We start from the raw sequence: 22,463 nt of genomic DNA, 5'->3' as shown, positions 1-22,463 counted from the left end.
GCAAAACCAAGTCAAGTTATATGTGTACAGAACTCCGGGTCCAGGCTGTCTAAATTTATTACTTGCCTACATTCCCAACCTGGAGCTGCCACTGATAAGCTGCGTCTACACGTGCACGCTACTTCGAAGTAGCGGCAGTAACTTCGAAATAGCGCCCGTCACGTCTACACGTGTTGGGCGCTATTTCGAAGTTGAAATCGACATTAGGCGGCGAGACGTCGAAGTCGCTAACCCCATGAGGGGATGGGAATAGCGCCCTACTTCGACGTTCAACATCGAAGTAGGGACGTGTAGACGATCCGCGTCCCGCAACATCGAAATAGCGGGGTCCTCCATGGCGGCCATCAGCTGGGGGGTTGAGAGATACTCTCTCTCCAGCCCTTGCGGGGCTCTGTGGTCACCGTGGGCAGCAGCCCTTAGCCCAGGGCTTCTGGCTGCTGCTGCTGCAGCTGGGGGTCCGTGCTGCATATACAGGGTCTGCAACTAGTTGTTGGCTCTGTGTATCTTGCACTGTTTAATGAAAGTGTGTCTGGGAGGGGCCCTTTAAGGGAGCGACTTGCTGTTGAGTCCGCCCCGTGACCCTGTCTGCAGCTGTGCCTGGCTCCCTTATTTCGATGTGTGCTACTTTGGCGTGTAGACGTTCCCTCGCTGTGCCTATTTCGATGTTGGGCTGAGCAACGTCGAAGTTGAACATCGACGTTGCCAGCCCTGGAGGACGTGTAGACGTAGCCATAATGTGCTCTGTCAACAAACTTAAGGAAGAGACTTCAGAGCTATGACTGCACCCTGTGATGGCTGAGTCCCCTAATCACAGTGGGCTCTGCATTTTCTCCTGCCTCATGAGCCGAGTTTAATGGCCTTTGTCAAAACTACTAAACAGTTCAGACAGAGAAGAAAAAGCATGAAAAGAAACAAACATTAAAAGCAAGTAAAAGTACATACAACTCTAAAATAAATGCTTGAGAGATTTACAGAGATTAGTATTAGCTGGCACCAAATCCTGCAGCTTTAGCAAATAAGCAAAAGCTTTGTGAATCATGGGTTAAACATGATATAACAGATTGCACATCATTACTGAAAGAGAAAAATATAGTGCTCTAAGACTTGAGCTGCACTATGATCTCTAATGGGAGAGAAAGGGCAGGCCAACAGAATCAATAACAATTGCAAGTACCATTTTTAAAACTTATAAAACTGTACCATAAACTGGCATGACACAGCTGAAACCACCACCAGAACCTGAACTGTCACAGCGACCCATCATCAGATGTACTACTGTACAGGCAGAAATCTAATGGGAGCCAGAGGATACTCTTTAAAAATTTGCCATTTTCCTGAAAGAAAAAAAATTTTTTGCAGTTATTTGCCAGTATAAATCCTGGGAATACTGAAAGTATTAAGCTAAGAGGACATTGTAAAAGAAGCTGTATATATTAGAAAAAAGAAGTGTTACTTAGTGGACAGAGCATGGAACTGGGAGTCAGTAATCCTGACTTATGCTGGGCTGACCTACTGATTTGTCAGAGGCAATACAGTGAGTCATTGATTTTCTCAGGACCTCAAATTATTTCCCTGAAAAATGGGGATAACAGCTCCCTTAACTCTAAGGGGGCTATTGGAGGTAATATTTTGAATCAACATGAAGATACTTAGATGAAAAGCACTATGCAAATACAAACTACTATTATTTTATCTTTATAAAGGCAAGCCTTTCTGATAAATTACTGATTAGCCATGAGTACCCTGTGTTCACTCTGGTGCATGCTGGAATCTTAAACCAAGGTGAGTAGAGAGATCATTCATGCAGCACAGGAATTTTTCAATAAGTACTGAGAGCACTGACTCTGAAACATGCCCAGAAGTGGCCAACTCCATGAGATCAAAAGCCCAGTACTTCCCTCACATGAATCAGGAGGAGAGACCTGGGTCCTAAATTTGAATCTCAAATCTGGATCTTTGTTTGGTAGTAAGCTGCACTGCTGCTGCAATAGATCACATGCTGTTTTTATATATTTCTATACACAGATTTAAATAATGAAAAAAGATATCTAATGTGAGGCTCCAGGGGCCCTCTACCAATGCTGGTCAGAAATTATTTGTCCAAACTTTGTACATGGAAAATGCCATTTTTGATGAAACCAAAACATTCTGGAAAATGTATCAATTTCAATGATCTCTCCCACAGAAAAAAGGTATTTCTGAAAAAAATCAGAATAAAGATATATTTATTCCATGTGCAGGGTTAGGCAAAAGTCCTGTATGAGCAAAGAAGAATGGAGATAACTATTTAGAACACATCATAATTATTTGGGGTTAGGGTTAATTTAGAGAGAGAGAGAGAGAGAGAGAGAGAGAGAGAGAGGCTTGTCTCATAGATGACAAGCCACTCCCTTGGCTGATGTGTTAATGAAAAAACTTGAAGAAAAATGACTGCCAAAGTGCGAAAAGAGTTTATGCAGAAGTAGGAACAGTGAATTCACAGACATTATCATGTAGCAGTCTAGAAACAGAAATAGAGAAGGCAAGAATTCAGATCTCAGAATATGAAAAATTCCTAAAGCATGCCTGTTGGCTGAAAGGAAGGTATATAATCAATCCCCATGTGATCAGAGAAGTTAGAGAAAAAAAATAACAAAGGGTATGTCTATACTTATCGGAAGGGGGCAGGTCATCACAGAATCATAGAACCGTAGGACTGGAAGGGACCTCTGGAGATTGATTTTGCCATGTGTCTGAAGATGCAGCAAAACTGATCTCTCTGGGCTCAGCCATTGGACCTAGTACTCCACGTTATCGTGTGGAGAAAGGGACGTTGGCATTAGCTTGAAGAGCCCTGATCTACACTAGGGAATAAAGTCGATCCTGAAACGTTGATTCTAGCTACACTAATGGTGTGGCAAGAATTGCATATCTTGGGATTGACTTTAATCCCTAGCATAGACCAGGCCAAAGAAGCAGATGTAGAATAAATCTATACTACTGACAGCAGAGGAAGAGGGAGTGACTGACAGAACTTGTGGATTTACCAGTTAAAATGTTATCAGGCCACCTAGTCCTTTTCTATGCAAAATACAGACTGGTATCATGGTCTGGGAGTCACCTGTACCAACAGGTAGAACTATGCCTTTACCCATGGGTTAAGTGGTTGTCTCATTTTGATATGTTGTAGTCTTCTGGCTCCTCTTTTAGTTCTCTGCAATCTAACTGCTGGGGTGATACACGGGAGGTATGAGGGGTCATGGGTCCCCCAAATCTTTGAGGGGGAAGGGCACGAGGCCATTGGCTGGCTTCTACCCCATCTATTCGACACTCTGAAGCAACCGCCTCAGCCCCAGACTTTGGAGGGTCCTGCAGGGGGCCTGGCACTAGTTACAGAGGTTGGACCCACCTCTGAACTCACCAGCAGTAACAGGTAGCGAAGTGACCCAGCCCCAGCCTGCTCTACTGCCCCAGCTCCAAGCCACATTGCTCAGGAGACAGGACTTGGTGAAGGAGCGTAACCATCCACTGTGCTCACCACCAGTGGGACGTGGAGCAATGCAGCTGGGAGTTGGGGGAACAAATAGGTTGGATCTGGGTCACTCCACTTCCTGCTGCTGCCAGTGATTAAAGAGGGGGTATCCCTGCTGCTGGCACCAGGTGCCCTGCTACTCCCCTGCAGGCACAGTACTCTGGGGAGGGAGCTTTTGGGAAGAGGTGGAGTGGGGAAGGCAAAGGGGCTGAGCAGGAGTGACAAGAGATGGGGAAGAGGGCAGAACAAATCCCCCCAAATTCTGTCATCTGAAAATATTGTCAGTGATTATTTTACGTTGTCTTCCAGATCATTTATAAAAAAATATACATAAAATAGCATAGGGACAAAACCTGATTGTTGAAGGATCTCATTCAGTGATTCCCCAGTTACAGTTATATTTGGAGAACTATCAGCTAACCAGCTTCTAATCCAATCATTACCTATGGCCCCCAGCTCAAACCCCTGCCACGTATCATTAAAAACCTACAACCTATACCGGAACATGATGCTACACACCAAGAGGCCCTAGGTGAGAGATTTTTAATCTCCTATAGACAAACACCTAACTTCAGGAAAATTCTCACTAGCAACCACAAGCCAGACCACAGTAATTCTAATCCTGGAACTTTTCCTTTCAACAAACCCCGGTGCCAACTTTGTCTACATGTTTATTCTGGAGATACTGTCACTGGACCTAACTAGGTTAATTACAAAATCAGGGGCTCATTCTCCTGTACCTCAACCAATGTTACATATGCCATCATGTGCCAGCAATGCTCTTCTGCTATGTATATTGACAAACTGGAGAATCACCTCATCATAGAATGAATGGGCACAGAGCAGACATTAGGAATCTGAACACACATCCGTCAGTCAGTGAGCATTTCAATGGAGTGGGCCGCTCTGCTAAAGACCAGAGAATATGCATCCTACAACGAAGAGACATTAACAGCAGATTACGCAGGGAGACATGCAAGGGAGTTCAGGCTCAAATTTGATACATTGAATCTTGGCCTTAATAGAGACAGCAATTACTTCATGCGTTACAAAGACAGTATTGCTACCTTTGATATGTGTAACGATCTCAGGCAGAACACTTAGTATTTCACACCCCCCACACATGCCCTTCAGTTCTATGTATCTGATTTGTCAGTTTTTATTTCAATTTTTTTTTTGGATCTCTGTATTATAGAAATGTCAGTGCTATACTGGAAATGTTATATCTCCAGATCTGAGGAAGTGGGTCTGCCCCACAGAAGCTCATCACCTAATAAATTATTTTGTTAGTCTTTAAAGTGCTGCATGATTGCTGATTTGTTTTGCATATTGAATAGTAACAAAGAGGAAGCCGTGCTAGTCTATACACTATCAAAACAAAAAGCAGTCAAGTAGCACTTTAAAGAGCGGGTCTGTCCCACAAAAGCTCACCTAATAAACCATTTTGCTAGTCTTTAAAGTGCTACTTGACTGCTTTTTGTTTTGATTTGTTTTGTTAGAATACAGGCTACCATAGCTACCTCTTTGCTACTTTTAATCAGAATGCCATGCTGCATAAATCAAATACCTTACAGTAATCTAAATATGTTATCAACACTACCACCTTGGTCAGCTAAGCTTGTAATCTGAAAGATATAAAGTTAATTTGACAGGATCTATTTTCAATAAACCCATATTATTTTGCATTAATTACAATACCCCCTTTTGTTCTTGATTAATCTAGTCCTGTATTATCACCTCCATTATCTTGCCTGTGAGTAGTGTCATGCTAATATTCCTATAATTTTCTGTTTCACCCCATTTCCTCTATTTAAAAATTGGAAAAACATTGGCTTTCTTCTAGTCTCCGCTCCCCACCGCTTGTCACTTCTGCTCTGCCCCATACCTCCCCCATGCTTCCTCCCCTAAGTGCTGTGGCCTGCAAGAAACCAAAGGACATGGCTAACAAACAAAAGAATGGCTCATTTCTAAGCATACATTTGATATAGTTGGTATTACTGAAACCTGATGGGATGAGTCAAACCACTGGAATGTCCTTTGGTTCTCTGTTTGATTTTCTGCTGAACATAATAATTTTGCACTAAACAAATGCTCATAATGTCCCCCCTTTTTCTGGTAGTTTAACCCCCTCTTGACTCTTCTAGCCAGTCTGTCCAAAAAGAGATTGGTCCACCTCTCCTACTGAGAGAGGGAGCTGTATAGTTTGGATAGCCTCTTCCTCAGTAGAAGAGGGACCAATGTTCTGCAGAACCCAAGCTCTCCACCTGACACTTATTTACCTAGCCAGTGAGTCAACTCCAGTATCTTCTGCATCCTGTCTTCTTTTGGTCATTGGACTGGATGGGTCTCAAAGAAGATCACTTGGACATTCTTATTCTGCATGATTCCAAGTCCCTTGAATTCATCAAGTATCTCTGAGATAGTCCATGACCTAGTGTCATTAGTGCTGATATGGATCCTGACCTACAGGCTTCTGAAGCCTACAAGTTTTGGCTCCAGAAAGGCAGTACAATGTGCTGTTGTCCACCTTTCCCTCGTAAAATGCTCTTTTGTCTCTTCCGAGCACTGAATCCTCCAGAAGGATCATCTGACTTTTTCCTCCCCCGCAAGGTAAGCTCCATTTTCTTACAGGTTTGATCAAGCTGTCATCCATGTGTGTCTGTACATCTCTCCACTCCCTTGAACCTCATGAGGCTTGAGAAGTGTCTTCCACAGCTTCCACATTGAGGACTTGGTATTGATTTGAAACATCTAGCTATGTCACATTCCTACATTTTTTCTTCTTCTTGTAGCCATAGCCTACCTGTTCTCCTCTGTCTCCAACCATGCAGAATGTTGTCATGACCTCTTGCTTCCTGTGGTTACAAACTTACCAGGCCTTCTCTCTGATCTACTCACTCTCTCCCCAATTCCCGTGTGGCCAAATCCATTCTTCCTTGGACCAGAGATAGTGGTATTCCTTAAACTAAGAACTCCTCCACTTCTCAACTTGCCCCTCCAACCCAAGAATCCTTTCCTCCAGCACAGTCACCAACTTGCACTTCATGCACAGGAAGTCCTTTCCATTCTTATGTGGGAAAGAGCATATGGCACACATCCATTGCAGGTCACCACCACTGTACCATCACTTGCCAGCTGGTTATCATACACTGTGCTGAACTGGGAAGGAAAGCCTCTCACACTCCCCTTAGCTCTCTCTGTTCTCAGCTCTCAAGTTCACCTAGCAAGTCAATTTTTAGATCAAATTTTGCTTGCGGAACTCAGCACTGCTCTGCCCCCACCAGTGATTAACCACTCAGAAATTTCAAACAGCAGATCATAGCTACAAGAGCTAGAGCCACAAGGTCTGTAGAAAAGCATTAATCAAAGCACCCAGGGCTTATTTAGAGGCCTACCACACAGCTACATAGCTTATACACACAGAACAACCAACCTACCTCCAGATGGGCCAAACACACCACTCACCTGGCCCTGCTACCTCAAAACACTGAGGCTAAGGCTACTATGGTTTCTATGTCTGAACACATTTGTATTCTGAAATAAAAACTGCAAGGCCAAACACTGAGTTCAAAATAACAGGGCTGTTTTGAGCATGTTGTTTCATTCCTGGTAACCCTCAGGAAACTCAGAATAGCTCCATATTTCGAACCCAGCACATTGTAGCCTGCAGTAGGTTTGAAATAAGGGAGCTTGAAATAAGTTATGTAGTTCACAGACTGCAAATTGTGTAAGTTATTTCGAGCTAGGGTTACAGTGTAGCCCTAGCTCGAGTCTGTAACTGGAGCTACTCCCTCTGAAACTCTCCTGTTTGGTACCTCTGTTCATAGCTCTTGAGTTCATCTAACAAGTCACTTTTTATACTCAGCCTCCCCTGCTTTGCTTTGCTCAGCCTCTTACCACAAGGAAGTGATTAACCACTCAAAGACTTGGAACAGCTGGACTAAGGAAAGCTCCAAGGCATGGAGTCTCATGGCCTTTAGCTAGGCATTGATCAAAGCTCTAATGTCCTCACATTTAGTATACGGCACATGCTGAATTGAGATTGCAAAACTGTATTGTACAAGTCATCAAGGAACTGAAGGTTTTGGCAGCTACACTGTAGCCAACTCTGATGATTTTACAGCAAGTCAATTGATATATAACATTTTACTTAAAATCCCAGCTCCTGGAATCATATAATTCCATGAGGATCTCAGCTTTCCTTCGTGTGTTTGCACAGGGGTGGAGGGAGGGTTGTTTGTTTATTCAGAGTAATTTCCTAACCCATGATGGCAGAAAAAATCTTCAAACTGTGGTGTGAACACACCATAAAAGACTAAAAAAAACCAGAATGACAGTTTAAAAAATAAATTATGGGGAAGTTGAAATCAGATGATGTTTAATCCAATCTCATGATTTTTAGAATGCTTTGAGTTAAAAATAAGTGCAGCTCGGAAGGGCTTTTGAGAGGGATTGTGTGACAGCTCATTTACTAGATGTTTCCATCAAACTTCTCACCAGCCAAGTATTAACAAGTAAATCATCTTCCAGCTTTTTCAGTTAGTGTCCCAATTAGATGAATATGGGAGAAGGAGTGTTGCTTACACCTCTTTTACAGAGAGGTAGCTGTGTTAGTCTGTATCTTAACAAAACAAAACAAAAAAAACCCAGTTCTGTAGCACTTAAAAGACTAACAAAATAATTTATTAGATGATGAGCTTTCGTGGGACAGGCCCACTTCTTCAGATCTGGAAATTCTTAATTCATAATTTCCAGATCTGAAAAAGTGGGTCTGTCCCACAAAAGCTCATCACCTCTTTTACAGTCATTGTTTCAGATCATGCCTAAAATAGATAAGCACAGAATCAGCAGGTCACTGTCTACAGCTGACTCAATACAGGATCAGTTTACACAGACTTGACAAAAATGTATGAATTTTTGTATTTAAATAAAAGTTTAGGGACTGTTTTGAAAATTAATAAAGAATAACACATGAGAGTAAATCCAGAATAAAATAGGGTGCAAATTTAAAGTGGACTAACTATTCTTGATTAATAACAGAGAGAAAGCCATGCTAGTCTATATACTATCAAAACAAAAAAGCAGTCAAGTAGCACTTTAAAGACTAACAAAATAATTTATTAGGTGAGCTTTCGTGGGATAGACCCACTTTTTCAGACCATAGCTATACCAGAACAGACTCAATATTTAAGGCATAGAGAACCAAAAATAGTAATCAAGGTTGACAGATCAGAAAAAAAATTATCAAGGTAAGCAAATCAGAGAGTAGAGGGGCTGGGAGGGTGTGTGTCAAGAATTAGATTAAGCCAAGCATGCAAAAGAGCCCCTATAATGACCCAGAAAATTCGCACCACGGTTCAAACCATGTGTTAATGTGTCGAATATAAATATAAAAGAGAGAGTTCAGCAGTCTCTCTTTCCAAATTAGTGTGAAAATTCCTCTTCAGTAAGACGCAAACTCTTAAGTCATTAACAGAATGGCCCACTCCATTAAAATGTTGGCTGACTGGTTTGTGGATCAGGAGTGTTTTTATCTGTTTTGTGCCCATTAACTCTTTGTCTAAGAGAATTTGAAGTCTATCCAATATACAAAGCATCTGGGCATTGTTGGCACATGATGGCATATATGATGTTAGTTGAGGAACATGAGAATGTGCCCGTGATTCTGTGACTAACCTGGTAAGGTCCAGTATGGATGCACCTATTCTGGAAGTAGCATTAGTCATATTATCATAGGCCTACAAAACTATTCCAGACTTCATTGTACTAAATGCCATACAAACAGAACTAAAAGACTGTGCCTGTCACAATCTAACACAAGCCAAAAGATGGACAGAGTGGGGGATATTGGAAACACTGAGACCACTGGGACTGTGTTGATTAGCAGATGGGTTTCTGGTGTGATGCGCCTGTTGCCCAACTGTTGAGAGTTTTTTCATCTCTAAAGTTTTCAATGGACATACCTTCTACTAAAAGAGAAGAGGAATGGTTTTGGAATTAAAGCACTGGACTGGGGCTCAGAATACCTAGTTCTACACATCTGTTCTACAGATTGTCTGGGAAACCTTTGGCAAGTCATATGGTCTCTCTGTGCTTCTGTTTCCCTGTCTTTAACAGGAAGATAATTCACCTCACTCATGACCGTCCTAAAATTAAATACACAAATACTTGGAAGCATTCAGACTTGATCTTGACATCAGCAAAAGTGATAGAAGCTAGACAATAATTCATATGATGCTCACTTCTGTGATATACCCGATGTTATTTCTGTGATAATCATCCCTACTTCTCCACATTATTATGACATCTCCCATACCTTGACCTAATAAGTCTTATGGGAAGTGTTTTACATTCCTCTACTACCCTTTAAAAGAATAATTACACACAATTTTTCCTGCCCTATCATGGCACTGTACATTAGCTGTAAATGGTTCTGATACCCTCCCCCCAGGTATACTGCAAGAACTAGATAAAGCTTACACAGACATAAAATTCTTAAAACAAACTCTTAAAACAGACTGTTCTACCCTTTCACATGAGTAAATATTCCTAAGAAGATTGTCACAGAAACTGGGTGAGAACATTTGTTCCTGTACATGGTTGTGCAAATTTCGAAAAATGTGAAACTTCTCACATTTGTAAACTTTAGTGGCATTTTTATTCCTTTAGTTAATCTCTCCATTAATAAGCATGACTGCAATTTAGCTGCAATAATGGCTTTGAAAATATGCCCAGTTTGTTTCAATTTATTTCCATAGCTGTAGAGTCACATTAGTTTTACCTTTTCCTTTAAAAAAAAAAAAAAGTGGATTTGTATTGTCTTTGGCTCCCATTTAATAAAGTGATGAGTTTACTAAAAACTGCCTTTCCAGTCTCACTGGATTAGTAAGGTAAAGCCTAATTTGATTGAAAAATAACTTCACCCGGTGTTGCTTTACTGCCATTCAAATCACACCACTGCCTACAGCTGTGCTTGGCCACAACACACATTGGTTTGGCTCATTTGTTGGTTTTTAAATGGTCAGTAATAGCAATATCAGGAATATCCCCCCACACACGTGTAGACCAGTGCTGAGCAAAGTGTTCAGTAAAGAGGAATTATCAAACTGGAGATTAAGCCCTCAGAGAGATTCTTGTTATACTTGACATACTGTGGGTCAGTGACTACAGCTTAGGAAATTCTGAACCAATATAAAATAATGTGATCATTTACCCAGAGGTACACACAAAGAGCCAGAGCATTTGTCCACACTTTGTAATGTGGCAAAAGCCTGCCAGAAAAACTCCAGGAGCAGGATTGGATGCTATGACACCACAAGGTTCTAAGCAATCCCTGTGTGGTGCTGAGCATTTTCTGTTTCTGCTGATATCCCAGGATGTGCTCAGCTCCTTGGAGAGTTTGACCCAGAGAGAGAGAGAGCACACATCTGCCCAACATCAGGCCTTTTCCAACGATAAGAACTGCATCAAGTAGAGGTAGAGCCAAATCCTGATCATGTTACTCACTTGAGTGGCTATAGAGTATGGATACTGTCCAGAGTCATTTCTCTCGCAGACAGGAGCACAGTAGCTAATCTATAATCTTTAAAAGATGTTTTTAGATGCTTGTGGGGCGGGGGGGAGGTGGAGTGTTTTGTAAAGTCCAAAATATACCTTTAAAAACAAAAAGTGTACACTGATTGCTACACTAAACAAGTAGCATATGAAAGGTTTTCAGTTCTCCTACAAAAATGTAGTTTAATTCAAACAAACAAAAAAAATTGCCCCTCCCCACCTCCCCCATTGGACCTGATATCCTAAACACATAGGTGCAGACTTTAACAGAGCCAGAGCCTACCTAGCACACTTGTTTGTGTGAGAAAGCCACTAGCCCCGTGACTTGTGCTACTTTTGGCAACTGTCAACACACTGCATATTTTAAAGTCTGGGAGATTGTGGCATTTATACCACTTCAAAACCATCTCTTTCCTCGAACAAAATACAATCCCACACTTTTATGTGTGTGTTTTTAATGCGATCGACATGTCTTTTTCTTGTCAGTGACTGAAAGGAAGAACATAGAACTTCTGAATAAGAAAATTACAAATGACTAGATAATTACAATATTCCTGACAAGAGCATAATGTTAGCAATTTTAACAAATATTTATTGCTGAAGACCATCTTCTTTGCTCACTTAAATATAAACACACATTCTCTTGGTAATTTCTCATTGTGAATGACTCACACCAAGTCTCTAATAGGCAAATTTCACATTTGATTTCAGTCAGGAATTAAATCGAAAGGGAAAACTTTTATACTGCTTCCCCACAGATCTTTTATCTTAGAATCCCAACATGTTACATGCAGGTCCACTCCTACAGCCCTTGGCCTCACCCCTTTCAGGGCATGGAGCCTAGCTCCCCGCCCACCTTGCCCCAGGCCCATGGTAGCTGTCATGGTTACGTGTATTAATGAATTAATCCCTAACTCAGGAATGCAGGTGAATATCACTGTACTCCTTTTACAGAGGAGAACAACAAGGCATAGAGAGGTTAACAGACATGCCTAAGGAAGGCAATAAGTAGCTTGTAGGCCGGACATAATTTGCCAGGGTTAGCTTCCGGCAGGCTGACACACACTTCATTAACCTGCATGTCTACAGGTATATCCACTCTCAGCACCTCCTCTCATGGTTCACTGTTTCTGGCCAACAGAAGCTGCCGGAAATGGTAGCGCCAGCAGTACAGCTTCCTGCAGATCCCACCGGCTGGGAACAGCAATCCATGGCCAACAGGACTGCGAGCAGTTGTGCCTTTGGACACTCCCTGGCAAATGGTGTCCAGCCTGTGGACCACTTACTGCCCACCCCTACCTAAGGTCATACAAGAAACTCAGGTCAGAGCGAGGAATGGAACTGGTTTCTTAACTATCCTAGGCCATAAATCACACTGTCTGTATCTTGTAAACTATGTAGAGGAAGGTAACAAATGAATCAGACAAAGCTCTTAAAAACCTATATAAAGGGGCAAGGATGCTGAATTCAAAATACTGTAAGCCCTTTTCTTAGTGGCACCCCATATCTGCTTAATTCCTTCAAAATTTACAGTAAAACGAAAACCAAACCAAAATCTCAGAAGAACGTGCTTTCTATAAAAAGGAAAGAAAATCGTCAAACTTACATTTGTCCCAAGAGCCACACAAGAATCATGCCCCATGGTTAACTTCCAAGGCAACTAATGTTTCCCTGGAAACATGTTTCTAAATTGAGTTGCTTTATTCATATCTTGTACTAGCAATTTGTTAAGCAAATGCAAAGACAGAGTATGCAGTACTGAGCCCAAAATCCCCAGACTTGCCTTCAGTAGTCAAGACCCAACGGCTTTCAGAAGACACAATACCCTGGGTCTGTTTATTATAACTGTTAGATGTTAAAACAAACAAACTAACGAACAAAACCCCAACAAAACCAGAAGGGTCAGAAGTATGACTGAAGCCACATCTGCCCACATATTTAAAGGCGACAAGTGAACTGAATTTATTTTCGTCTTAGTAGGTTTCAGAACTCTTATCCTTAATGTAAATTTTTTTTGTGTGACAAAACCACTCTACATTATGATGATATGTAATTCAACCAGCATTCTTCTCAGAAAAGGCCCAAGGGTGATGCCTGACAGAACTGAAGTGCACTGGCAAAGTTGTGTGGGAGTTCAGGACAGAAATAGCTTGGGTACCGCCAATCAGCATTGAAAGGTGTGTGTGGTTGCAGGTACAGGATGGAAATAGCAGAATTGATGTAGTTTGGGTTTCATAAATTGAGAATCCACCACAATCTTTGCTGAATAACCCTCACTATTAAAATTGTACCCCTTATTGCCATTCTGAACTTCTCACTCAATGCCTTTTTTTTTTTTTTTTTTTTTAAAAAGGAGTCAGTATTCAGCTAGCTGCCTGCTCCCTGCCATCCTCCCCCCAGTCAGTCCTGTGGCTGCTGCTGAGGTGCTGGTACTCAGTACCAGCAAATACCAACACAAAAGAAAAGCACTGGCTTTGCTTCAACTTCCAGCCATTAGACTGTGTTACACCTTTGTCTGCTAGACTAAAATGCCATTATTATATATTTGTTTCCAATGTAAAGGGACTGTTAGCTCCTTACTGAAAATCAAGGTTTGTTTGTTTTTGGCTGGCTAGCCCCAGTACCAAAAGAGAGGGAAGGGTCCATGAGAAATCAGGATCCCATGGATGACCAAGGACTGCCAATCCCAAAGGCAAGGGCTTCCATACTGAATATCCCTGCCAGTTATGAAGTGTAAACTCCATAGGCACTATAACAGCCTTGACATGAGTCTCAGACACTCTGCAACATACTCTGATCTACCTGCTCACCCAGGTAAGTCTGCCTGTATGATGGATGGCCCTTCAGAGCAGAAATCATAACAGTATCCATGTTATTCCCAGTACCAAAGCTGCGTCTACACGTGCACGCTACTTCGAAGTAGCAGCAGTAACTTCGAAATAGCGCCCGTCGCGGCTACACGTGTTGGGCGCTATTTCGAAGTTGAAATCGACGTTAGGCGACGAGACGTCGAAGTCGCTAACCCCATGAGGGGATGGGAATAGCGCCCTACTTCGACGTTCAACATCGAAGTAGGGACGTGTAGACGATCCGCGTCCCGCAACATCGAAATAGCGGGGTCCTCCATGGCGGCCATCAGCTGGGGGGTTGAGAGATACTCTCTCTCCAGCCCTTGCGGGGCTCTGTGGTCACCGTGTGCAGCAGCCCTTAGCCCAGGGCTTCTGGCTGCTGCTGCTGCAGCTGGGGGTCCGTGCTGCATATACAGGGTCTGCAACTAGTTGTTAGCTCTGTGTATCTTGCACTGTTTAATGAAAGTGTGTCTGGGAGGGGCCCTTTAAGGGAGCGACTTGCTGTTGAGTCCGCCCCGTGACCCTGTCTGAAGCTGTGCCTGGCTCCCTTATTTCGATGTGTGCTACTTTGGCGTGTAGACGTTCCCTCGCAGCGCCTATTTCGATGTTGGGCTGAGCAACGTCGAAGTTGAACATCGACGTTGCCAGCCCTGGAGGACGTGTAGACGTTATTCATCGAAATAGGCTATTTCGATGTCGCTACTTCGAAATTAGCTATTTCGATGTATCGTGCACGTGTAGACGTAGCCCAAATGACCAGTCACTTACCCCAGATCAGTTGCACCTACATCAGGGTTGGTAACCTGCAGCTCCAGAGCCACATGCAGCTCTTTAAGGAGTCATTTGTGGCTCCTGGTATTGACTCCTCTGTGGCTCCAGATGCTCTAATGATGCTGCTCTGATGCCACTGAAACAATAGCAGTTATCTCCAGCCTGGCCAGCACTCAACTCTCCCACCTCCGCCTCCCACATCTGGCCAGGTCAGGAGTCAGGGGCAGGGGTGTGCTGGCCAGTGCTCGGCTGGGCAAGGCGGCAGGGGGAGGGGTGGCTGGTTCTAATGCTGTGCCGTCTGGGCTCGAGCAGAGGGTGGTGCAGGGGCTGCAGCGAGCGGGGTCCTGCTCTAGACATGTACCAATCAGTTTGGGTGTCTCTTTCCCCCACCTTTCTGGTTCCTTTTCCTGCGGGTTTCTCCTGAATCCCCCTCCCCGTAGCCGTGCTGCTCTGGCCCCAGCAACAGTGTGGTAGCCCCTCACGGCTCCGTGGAAGACAGGCTAGCAGTGTCTCCACCACTCCGCTTTAGCCCTGGGCTCCCTGGGTGTGAAGCAGCAACCTGTCCCCACCCTGCTCCGACCACACTGCACGCTGGTTCTGCAAAGCAGCGATTACCCTCTGGGCCTGATGGTGCTGCCCAGCTGGGGGGGAGGGTGCGGAGTGAAGACCCTCACCCTCGGAGCACCTGCAGGACATGCATGCAGAGCATCAATGTGAGTATATAAGGCAATGCACTCTGTGTTGTCTTGTTTTATAGGACAGTGTAGCTCACTAACCAGCCAACGGACCAGTGTTGATCACTGAAATCTCCCTGACACCATTTAAGAAGGCAGCAAGCCAGTCCCTGGTGTCAAAAAGGCTGAGATAGGAGAACTGGCCATACAGTTAGGCAGCCATAACCCTGCCACCGAACAGCTCTTAAGGATTTGAACCAGCTCTGAGAAAATAAGTTCTGCCAGTTAACTGAATCTTCTACTTTTTGGAAAACACTATTTGCTACCACTTAGTACAGGAGCAGTAAGCCTGGTTATAGACACAGTTCTGCTTAAAGCCCTAATTCTACAAATGTCTTTCAAAGCACATGTAGTAGATGCGGCCTAGATCCTCTGTGCAAAAATATGTTATTCTGGTGTCATGGGGGCAGGCTTTGCCCTAAAATAAGTTTAAATCTTTAACGTTATTTATGAAGGGCTGTCTCATATTCATATGCATTGTGGCTCTTGAAGCATGTATTTAATAAACGAATTTGGAAAAAATGACTCCTCTTGCTATGTTGGTTGCAGACCCCTGACCTAGATCTCACAACAAAGATAGAAACACTTGCAGGCAATCCTATAATAAAGCACCAAAAGATTTATTAACTAGGAAAAGGAAATAAGAGTCATTTACAAGGTTAAAATGATAAACATACATACAAATGAGTTTCTATCTTAAGCTTCAAAAAGTAAAAAAGCTTCCGTAATAAGCAAGCTCTGTATGTCCCATTGGGTTAACCAAGAGTAAGCTCTGGGGATCTCTTGCTTATGCCTAGAAAACCTTGTCACTGAGAGTCCAAGAGGGATAACAGATACAGTTTCTCTTTATCAGGGATTTTTACTCCCTTTCAACTCCTTCTCTGAGGGGTCAGCTTAGTTGATGGGATGAATTCACCTGCACACTTCCACTTCAGGGCTGGAAAGGGGAGAGCAAGCAGCAAACATGTTTGCTCTCTGTTTCACAACAGATCATCTGCTGTTGATGGACTTCCTCAGTCGCGTAGGATCTAATACTCTTTCTGTTGGACGACAGCATTTCATACTAGTTCATGCCTCTTTCCTGTCTGGTGATTTACACGGCTACAGAAGATTACAAGGCAGATGCTCATATATGACCTCACAATATGGGATACACGTTATGAGCCTCACGTATGAAGCAACTCATGAACATTCAACAGTCGACACACTAAGCACTTTTTATTTATATATATATATATATAAGAGCTATTTTAGTAATACTAGGAAACAGGTGAGTCAAACCAGTTCCACCTTTGTATTAGTCAGAGTTCCCTCGAGACCTATGGACCCTGGCATGAGATGGCACCTGGTCTGCCAGCGTTACATTTTGCTCTTAAGTCCAGCAGCTGCAGAGGACATATGGCACACATGCCCATAGATTCTTTGCCTCTCAAAGGCTCGTGTAAATGCCAACCAGCAGAACTGAACCTGGGACCTCTGGAGCTTAGTTCATGCGCCCCTTATGGGTGAACTAAAAGCCAGCTGGCTCTCAGCTAAGGCTGTAAAGGAGACTCATGCTCTCTCATTCTAAGTGGTCTAGGTGCCACTACATGGGACGATGAACTACACCCAGTAGTGCGTGGTTTACACTCCCAAGGATCCAAGTCCTGAATCAAGCCTCTGCCCTAGGTATTGCTCTGCACCAAGTCTTGCTCCTGTTGGGTCCTAAATCTTAATTCACGTTACTCTGGTTACTCCCTATCCCAGTTGCTGCAACAGCCAGACTATTTGCATAACTTCATTAAAATATAGCCCTGCCCTTATCACAAGCATATAATTTCCACATCTTATCTGCCAGGCTTTTCCTTGCTCTGCAGTGCAAGAAAAGACAAAGAGTTAGAAGCAGCACAAAATTGAGGCATTACAAAATAATGGTACCTGTGTGATCAAAGGGAAAATACTGAGTTAACTGTAGTCCTAAAATGCAGGTTTTGTAAAATAAGACATTTATACATTAAAAGAATTAGAAACATTTTCATTAATGTTAGATGCCCACTGAAAGTTTTCTAATCAGTGAACAATGTCTTGCAGAATTCACAAAGTGAAATTAATTAGAGGTGAAACTAACAACCCCTTTTTCATTAGCCAAGTGGGGAAAAAAAGGCGAAAAAAGTAATTAAGCAGCAAAAAGTAAATTCAACATTATACATTTCTCCCAGTTTCAATAAACTAAGACATTAGACTGGTTACACAGGAAATTTAAGATTCTTTTGAATAGAGCAGCCATTACTGTCAGCTACCCCATTACTGCAGCAGGCAGCACCCAAAGAGAAGGACAAAGTTAGATTTAAGTCACCTTTGTACTTCCTGTGTTCTGGAGCAGCTGAGGCTTGCCCAACCCCCAGTATCAACTGGAGCAGCTCTTACAAGTTCTCCTGGGGGCTGGTGGGCCCAGGAAACAAATGATTGGGGTCCAACAGGTTATAGACAAAATTCTGATTTGTCCAGACCTCTACTTTCAATCCTGGCTGGGGAGGAGGGTCCCTGAGCAGAGAATATTCTCAAGGGCCCAGTTTCAGGGATTTCACCCTTTTGTGTTGCCCTACAAGTGTGAAGACATCTTCAGCAATAGGGAATCAGGAATCTTATGTTTTACCTGGTAGTGCCCTTTAACAGTTTTATGCCTCATTTGTATTTTGGTTTATGGTAATCTGGTCTTTGATGCAGCAGCATTTTAGTTACCAGTCTTCATATTAAATCCATCTGATGAAGTGCATCTGATGAAGTGAGTCTGTGCTCACGAAAGCTCATGCTCAAAACTTTTCTGTTAGTCTATAAGGTGCCACAGGACCCTTCATTGCTGTTACAAATCCATACTAACACGGCTACCCCTCCGATACATATTAAATCCCTGTTTACAGGCTCCTTTGTTAATGTAGATGGACTTCAAAATCTTCACTTCTGAGGTAAACCCTGAAGCAGGCATGTGCTATAAACGAGAACTATTAACCACCTGTAACAGGCTTCATCAACATAATACGTTCATTTCACAATGGCAAAAGCCTAACCCGAATTCCGAGCAACCCTGCAAGATAGACTGCTAGAATGAGAACTTAGACACACGTTTTGTATTAAGCCTTTCAGCACCACAAAACTAGCCTGAATCCATAATGCCATATGTTCTTTTCTGGTTCTATCACTACATCACCACAATTTACATATCATCAGAGGGCATGCAGATATCCTTTGTACAGAGATTTGCTTAACATTCAAGAGCAGTGAAAGGACTAAAGCAGTCCAAGAATAGAAAGATTTGGAATCCTTGATTTACTCTATTCAGTCTCAGGAGTTCCCTCAAAGTGGACACATGCACATACACTCTGGTTCAGGCTGCAGAATTATAGACTTTCTTAAACGGATACCCTTGCACAGGCTTGAAAATTGTAAGATGCCTGGTGAGAAGTTAGATTGCCTAATGTGTATTTTTAGAAAGACAGTGTAGTCTTCCAACTGTTAGAACAAAGCAAAGTCAGGACACATGAGTGTTGCCATTAACGTGAATGTCTTCTGCAAGTCAGTTGCCCTGCCTTTGTCTCAGTTTCTTCACCTTTCCCAATCTCATTTGAAGATCCCCAGCCAAAAAGCAAACCATCTGGCAAATGACCCTGATTCTATTTTACATTACTGTTCTTTTCCCTGTTTCAACTTTTTCTTTCGCCTGATTTTTTTTCCTTTCATTTTCTTAACATCTTGTTCAAATACATCGAGAAAAGGAACAATGACTGAAAAATAGGATGTTGTATCATTTTTTAAAAAATGAACGGTCATGTCATTTCCTTTCTGCTCCTGCAGAACCAATGGCACTTTTTCTAATGATTTTCTGGAAAAACGATCAAGATCTTTCATTGTTATTCTTTCCATTTACTCCATCCATTTTTCTGTGTACCAGTGTTAATTAGTTTCTGCGTTAGTCTTTGATCTCTCTCTGTGCATAGCCCTGTTTGTTTCTATTTCTGTCTCTGTATTCCATTTTGTTTTCTGTGGCTTAGATCCCTTTGCCCAGAAGCTGCAGAGTTCAGTGTCATGCAAAGCAGGCCTCACAAGACCCTAGCAGACAATCAGCTGGAAATTGAGAATTATTCATAGTTCTGCCACTGCTATGTGACCCAGATGCAGTGGAAGGGAGGTTATCTATTTCAAATCACTTCAACTGTGACACTTCAATCAGGACATAGACTGTCCCTCGGGCACCTAACCATTATGTTGCCAAGCAGCATCTGATGTTGTGTTCCAGGCTGCTTGGTAACAGGATTTAGTCCCTGCATACTCATTAAAAAGCAGCATCATATGGGATCCATGTCTTTGAATATTATATATCCTGGGAGTTGTTCAAGCATCAATGGATCCTGGACATTGGTCACTGAAAGGTCTGAAAGGATGTACCAGGTAGAATGTACAAATAAAAAAAAAAATAATAAAATGAAACCATTAGAGATGGTAATTGAGACTTCTATTTTTCAAGCTTAAACCCCTTTAGACTGTTAGAAGTTGAAACCCGGAGTTTTCAATGCCCTGCAAACTCAGGTGAAAGCCTGATGCCTACAGTCCAGCTCCGATGGATTTCAATGAGAGGACTGAATTCATAAGGATTGAAAAAGGACAGAATAACAAGTTCAAGACTAGGCCCACAACACAACAGGTTTGCTTTCTACTACAGTCAGACCTTCTAATCGGTATAGAACTGAGTCTAACAGAACAAGACTGTTACATACAAGTTTGACTGGCCTTTGACTTCCAACTCGATTATAAGCTAACCTTTAACTTCAGAGAAAAAAGAAGATTCAGACCTAGACACAAAACGCTGTCAAGTAGCTCTCCTTCTCCCAGGATATTCCTAGTCTTGTGGTATGAGGTTCTGTGTCCCAGCCACATGTCGGACAGTCCTGAATTACTACTGCAAAATAATATGAATTAGACGAGATGTTCTTCATTCAATGTCCAATGGTGTTATGCAGTGTTGCTATGAAACAGCAGCTGTGTTTGATCTAAGACAGTTGTGTTCCATTGGTAGCTGAAGATTCTATCGAGGTTTAATGCTATAAAGAGTTCCAAAATCTTCCAGAATCAAATACACTACATAAAGTAAGAGGCAGCTCTAACTTCTATTTTTTTTAATTACCGTATCCACTGTTAAGATGTGTTCTATTAATGGTGACTGAATAAATGAGCCGAAGGTGTTAACATAATCCAGCTATTGTACAATATTAAACTGCGTTAAAGGCTTGAGGTTGGCTGAGAGACCTCCACCTGTTTAGTACCATGTCAAACACAGCATTAAAAATTCTTTTTACCTTTTATTAAAGAAAAAAGAAAGATGAAAAAACAGTTAAACCATTTGAAATGGAAGGCAAGGCTTTCATTTTAGCAACATCCCCGCTCTCCTTAGCTGGAGACAGTTTTTGAAAGAGAAAAAAATGCATTGTTTTTTCGTCTCTTAAATCATATCAAAAATGGTAATAATTGCTATTTTGAAATATATCAGAGATAGCCATGTTAGCCTATATCTTTGAGAACAATAGGAAGTCCTGTGGCATCTTATAGACTAACAGTTATTTTGGAGCATAAGCTTTCATGGGCAAACACCTGCTTCATAAGGTGCATGAGTGGTGGTGGGGGGTGGTTCCAGAAGGGTATTTAAAGAGTGGGGTCCCAGTTAAAGGGAGGGCCAGGGCTGACAAGGTCTATTCAGCAAGAGCTGCGACTAAACTGCTCTTTTTCTTTCGAAAGAAGCTCTTTTGATATGAAAATCTGCATCTCATTTGCATTTTCAATTTCCCTCATTTGCATGCCTCTTTGAAAGAGGAATGCAAGCATAAACACAGGCTATAGTGTGTCTACACATGCAAGAAATGTCAAAATAAGTGGCCCTCTTTCAAAAGAACAGGACGAGCATCTACATGTGCAACACCTTCTTTCGAAAGAAAATCAAAAGAATGGGGCACAACCGTCAAAATCTGAACCCCAATCCCTTATCAGGAAGATCGTCCCCTTTCAAAAACTAAAATCGAAAGAGTACACATGTAGACACTCCACACCGAGCTTTTTTGAAAGAGGGGTCTGCCATGGCGCTGGTTACCTGGAGCATGGGGGCTGCTCCTACCGGCAACAGCGGGGCTTTATGATCCCTGTGTCCAGCCACCTTAAAGCAGCACGCACACAAGAACCCCATGGCAGGAAGCTGAGAGTGTGCTAGGAGCAGCCCCCGCACAAGCTCCAGCTGAATGCTCTGAACTATGCGATGATGGCCAGCACACAGCCCCCAGATGAACCCAACGGCCCACCCTGCTCCAAGCCCTTGCAGGGCTCCCAGGGTTCGCCGAGAAGAGAGGGCCCCCTCCTGGACAGAGCAGGAACTTTGGGACCTCCTGGGCCTCTAGAAAGAGGAGGAGGTGCTCCATGAGATGGGTGTCAAGTGGCAAAATGCCACAGCATTCACTCTCCTGGCCTGGGGCCTCCTTACGAGGGGCCACCCGGAGCGTACCACAGAACAGGTACACAGAAAAATCAAAGAACCGCAGCAGGGCTAGGCCTGGGCCCCAGGCCAGGCCAGCTGCTCCCCGGCAGCCCCAGCTACCTGCCCAGCATCCTGGGGCCCCGGCACAACTCCCCACCCACGGCAGTCCTGGACATATTGGCAGACTAGCCGCAGCCAGAGGAGGAGGAGCAGCCCAGACCAGGGACTCTGGGGGCCAACATGACCACTGAGTGGTTGAGCGAGCAGGGGAACCTAGTGATCTACATCCCCTCCCACTCATCCGGGAAGGTAACAGAACCATGCATCCTCAGATTTCACCGAGGGATCCTCCGGTACATATGCAATGGAGCGCACACCCAATCTGTGGGGTGGGGGCGATGCACCAGTCAGCTGGCCACACACAGGACCAGTGGTCCCGGGTCACATACATGCTGGCCCACCGTGGTACACAGCACACCATGGCAGCCTGCCAGCGATGGCCAGCACCTGCTCCAGCGGACAGTACCGTGAGCTGCACACGGGGTGGTGGC

General features: G+C 43.2%; 1 protein-coding gene across 3 annotated transcripts in view; it reads right to left on the bottom strand.

Annotated features, from left to right (window-relative positions):
- Positions 1-22,463, bottom strand: part of CLMN (calmin) — a 106,392-nt gene that overhangs the window by 42,717 nt on the left and 41,212 nt on the right. Inside the window, exon 2 of one of the 3 annotated variants that reach the window (XM_074998728.1) lies at positions 1,201-1,334. The exons of the other annotated variants lie outside the window; for them this stretch is intronic. Within the exon in view, the coding sequence (XP_074854829.1) occupies positions 1,201-1,264 (64 nt within the window). The 5' untranslated portion in view covers positions 1,265-1,334. The remainder of the gene's footprint in view (positions 1-1,200; positions 1,335-22,463) is intronic. 3 annotated transcript variants of the gene reach the window in all.

Source organism: Carettochelys insculpta, chromosome 6 (assembly GCF_033958435.1).
Source record: "Carettochelys insculpta isolate YL-2023 chromosome 6, ASM3395843v1, whole genome shotgun sequence".
NCBI lineage: Eukaryota > Metazoa > Chordata > Testudines > Carettochelyidae > Carettochelys > Carettochelys insculpta.
Note: the sequence above shows the minus strand (reverse complement) of the source record. Positions and strands in the feature narration are given on the sequence as shown.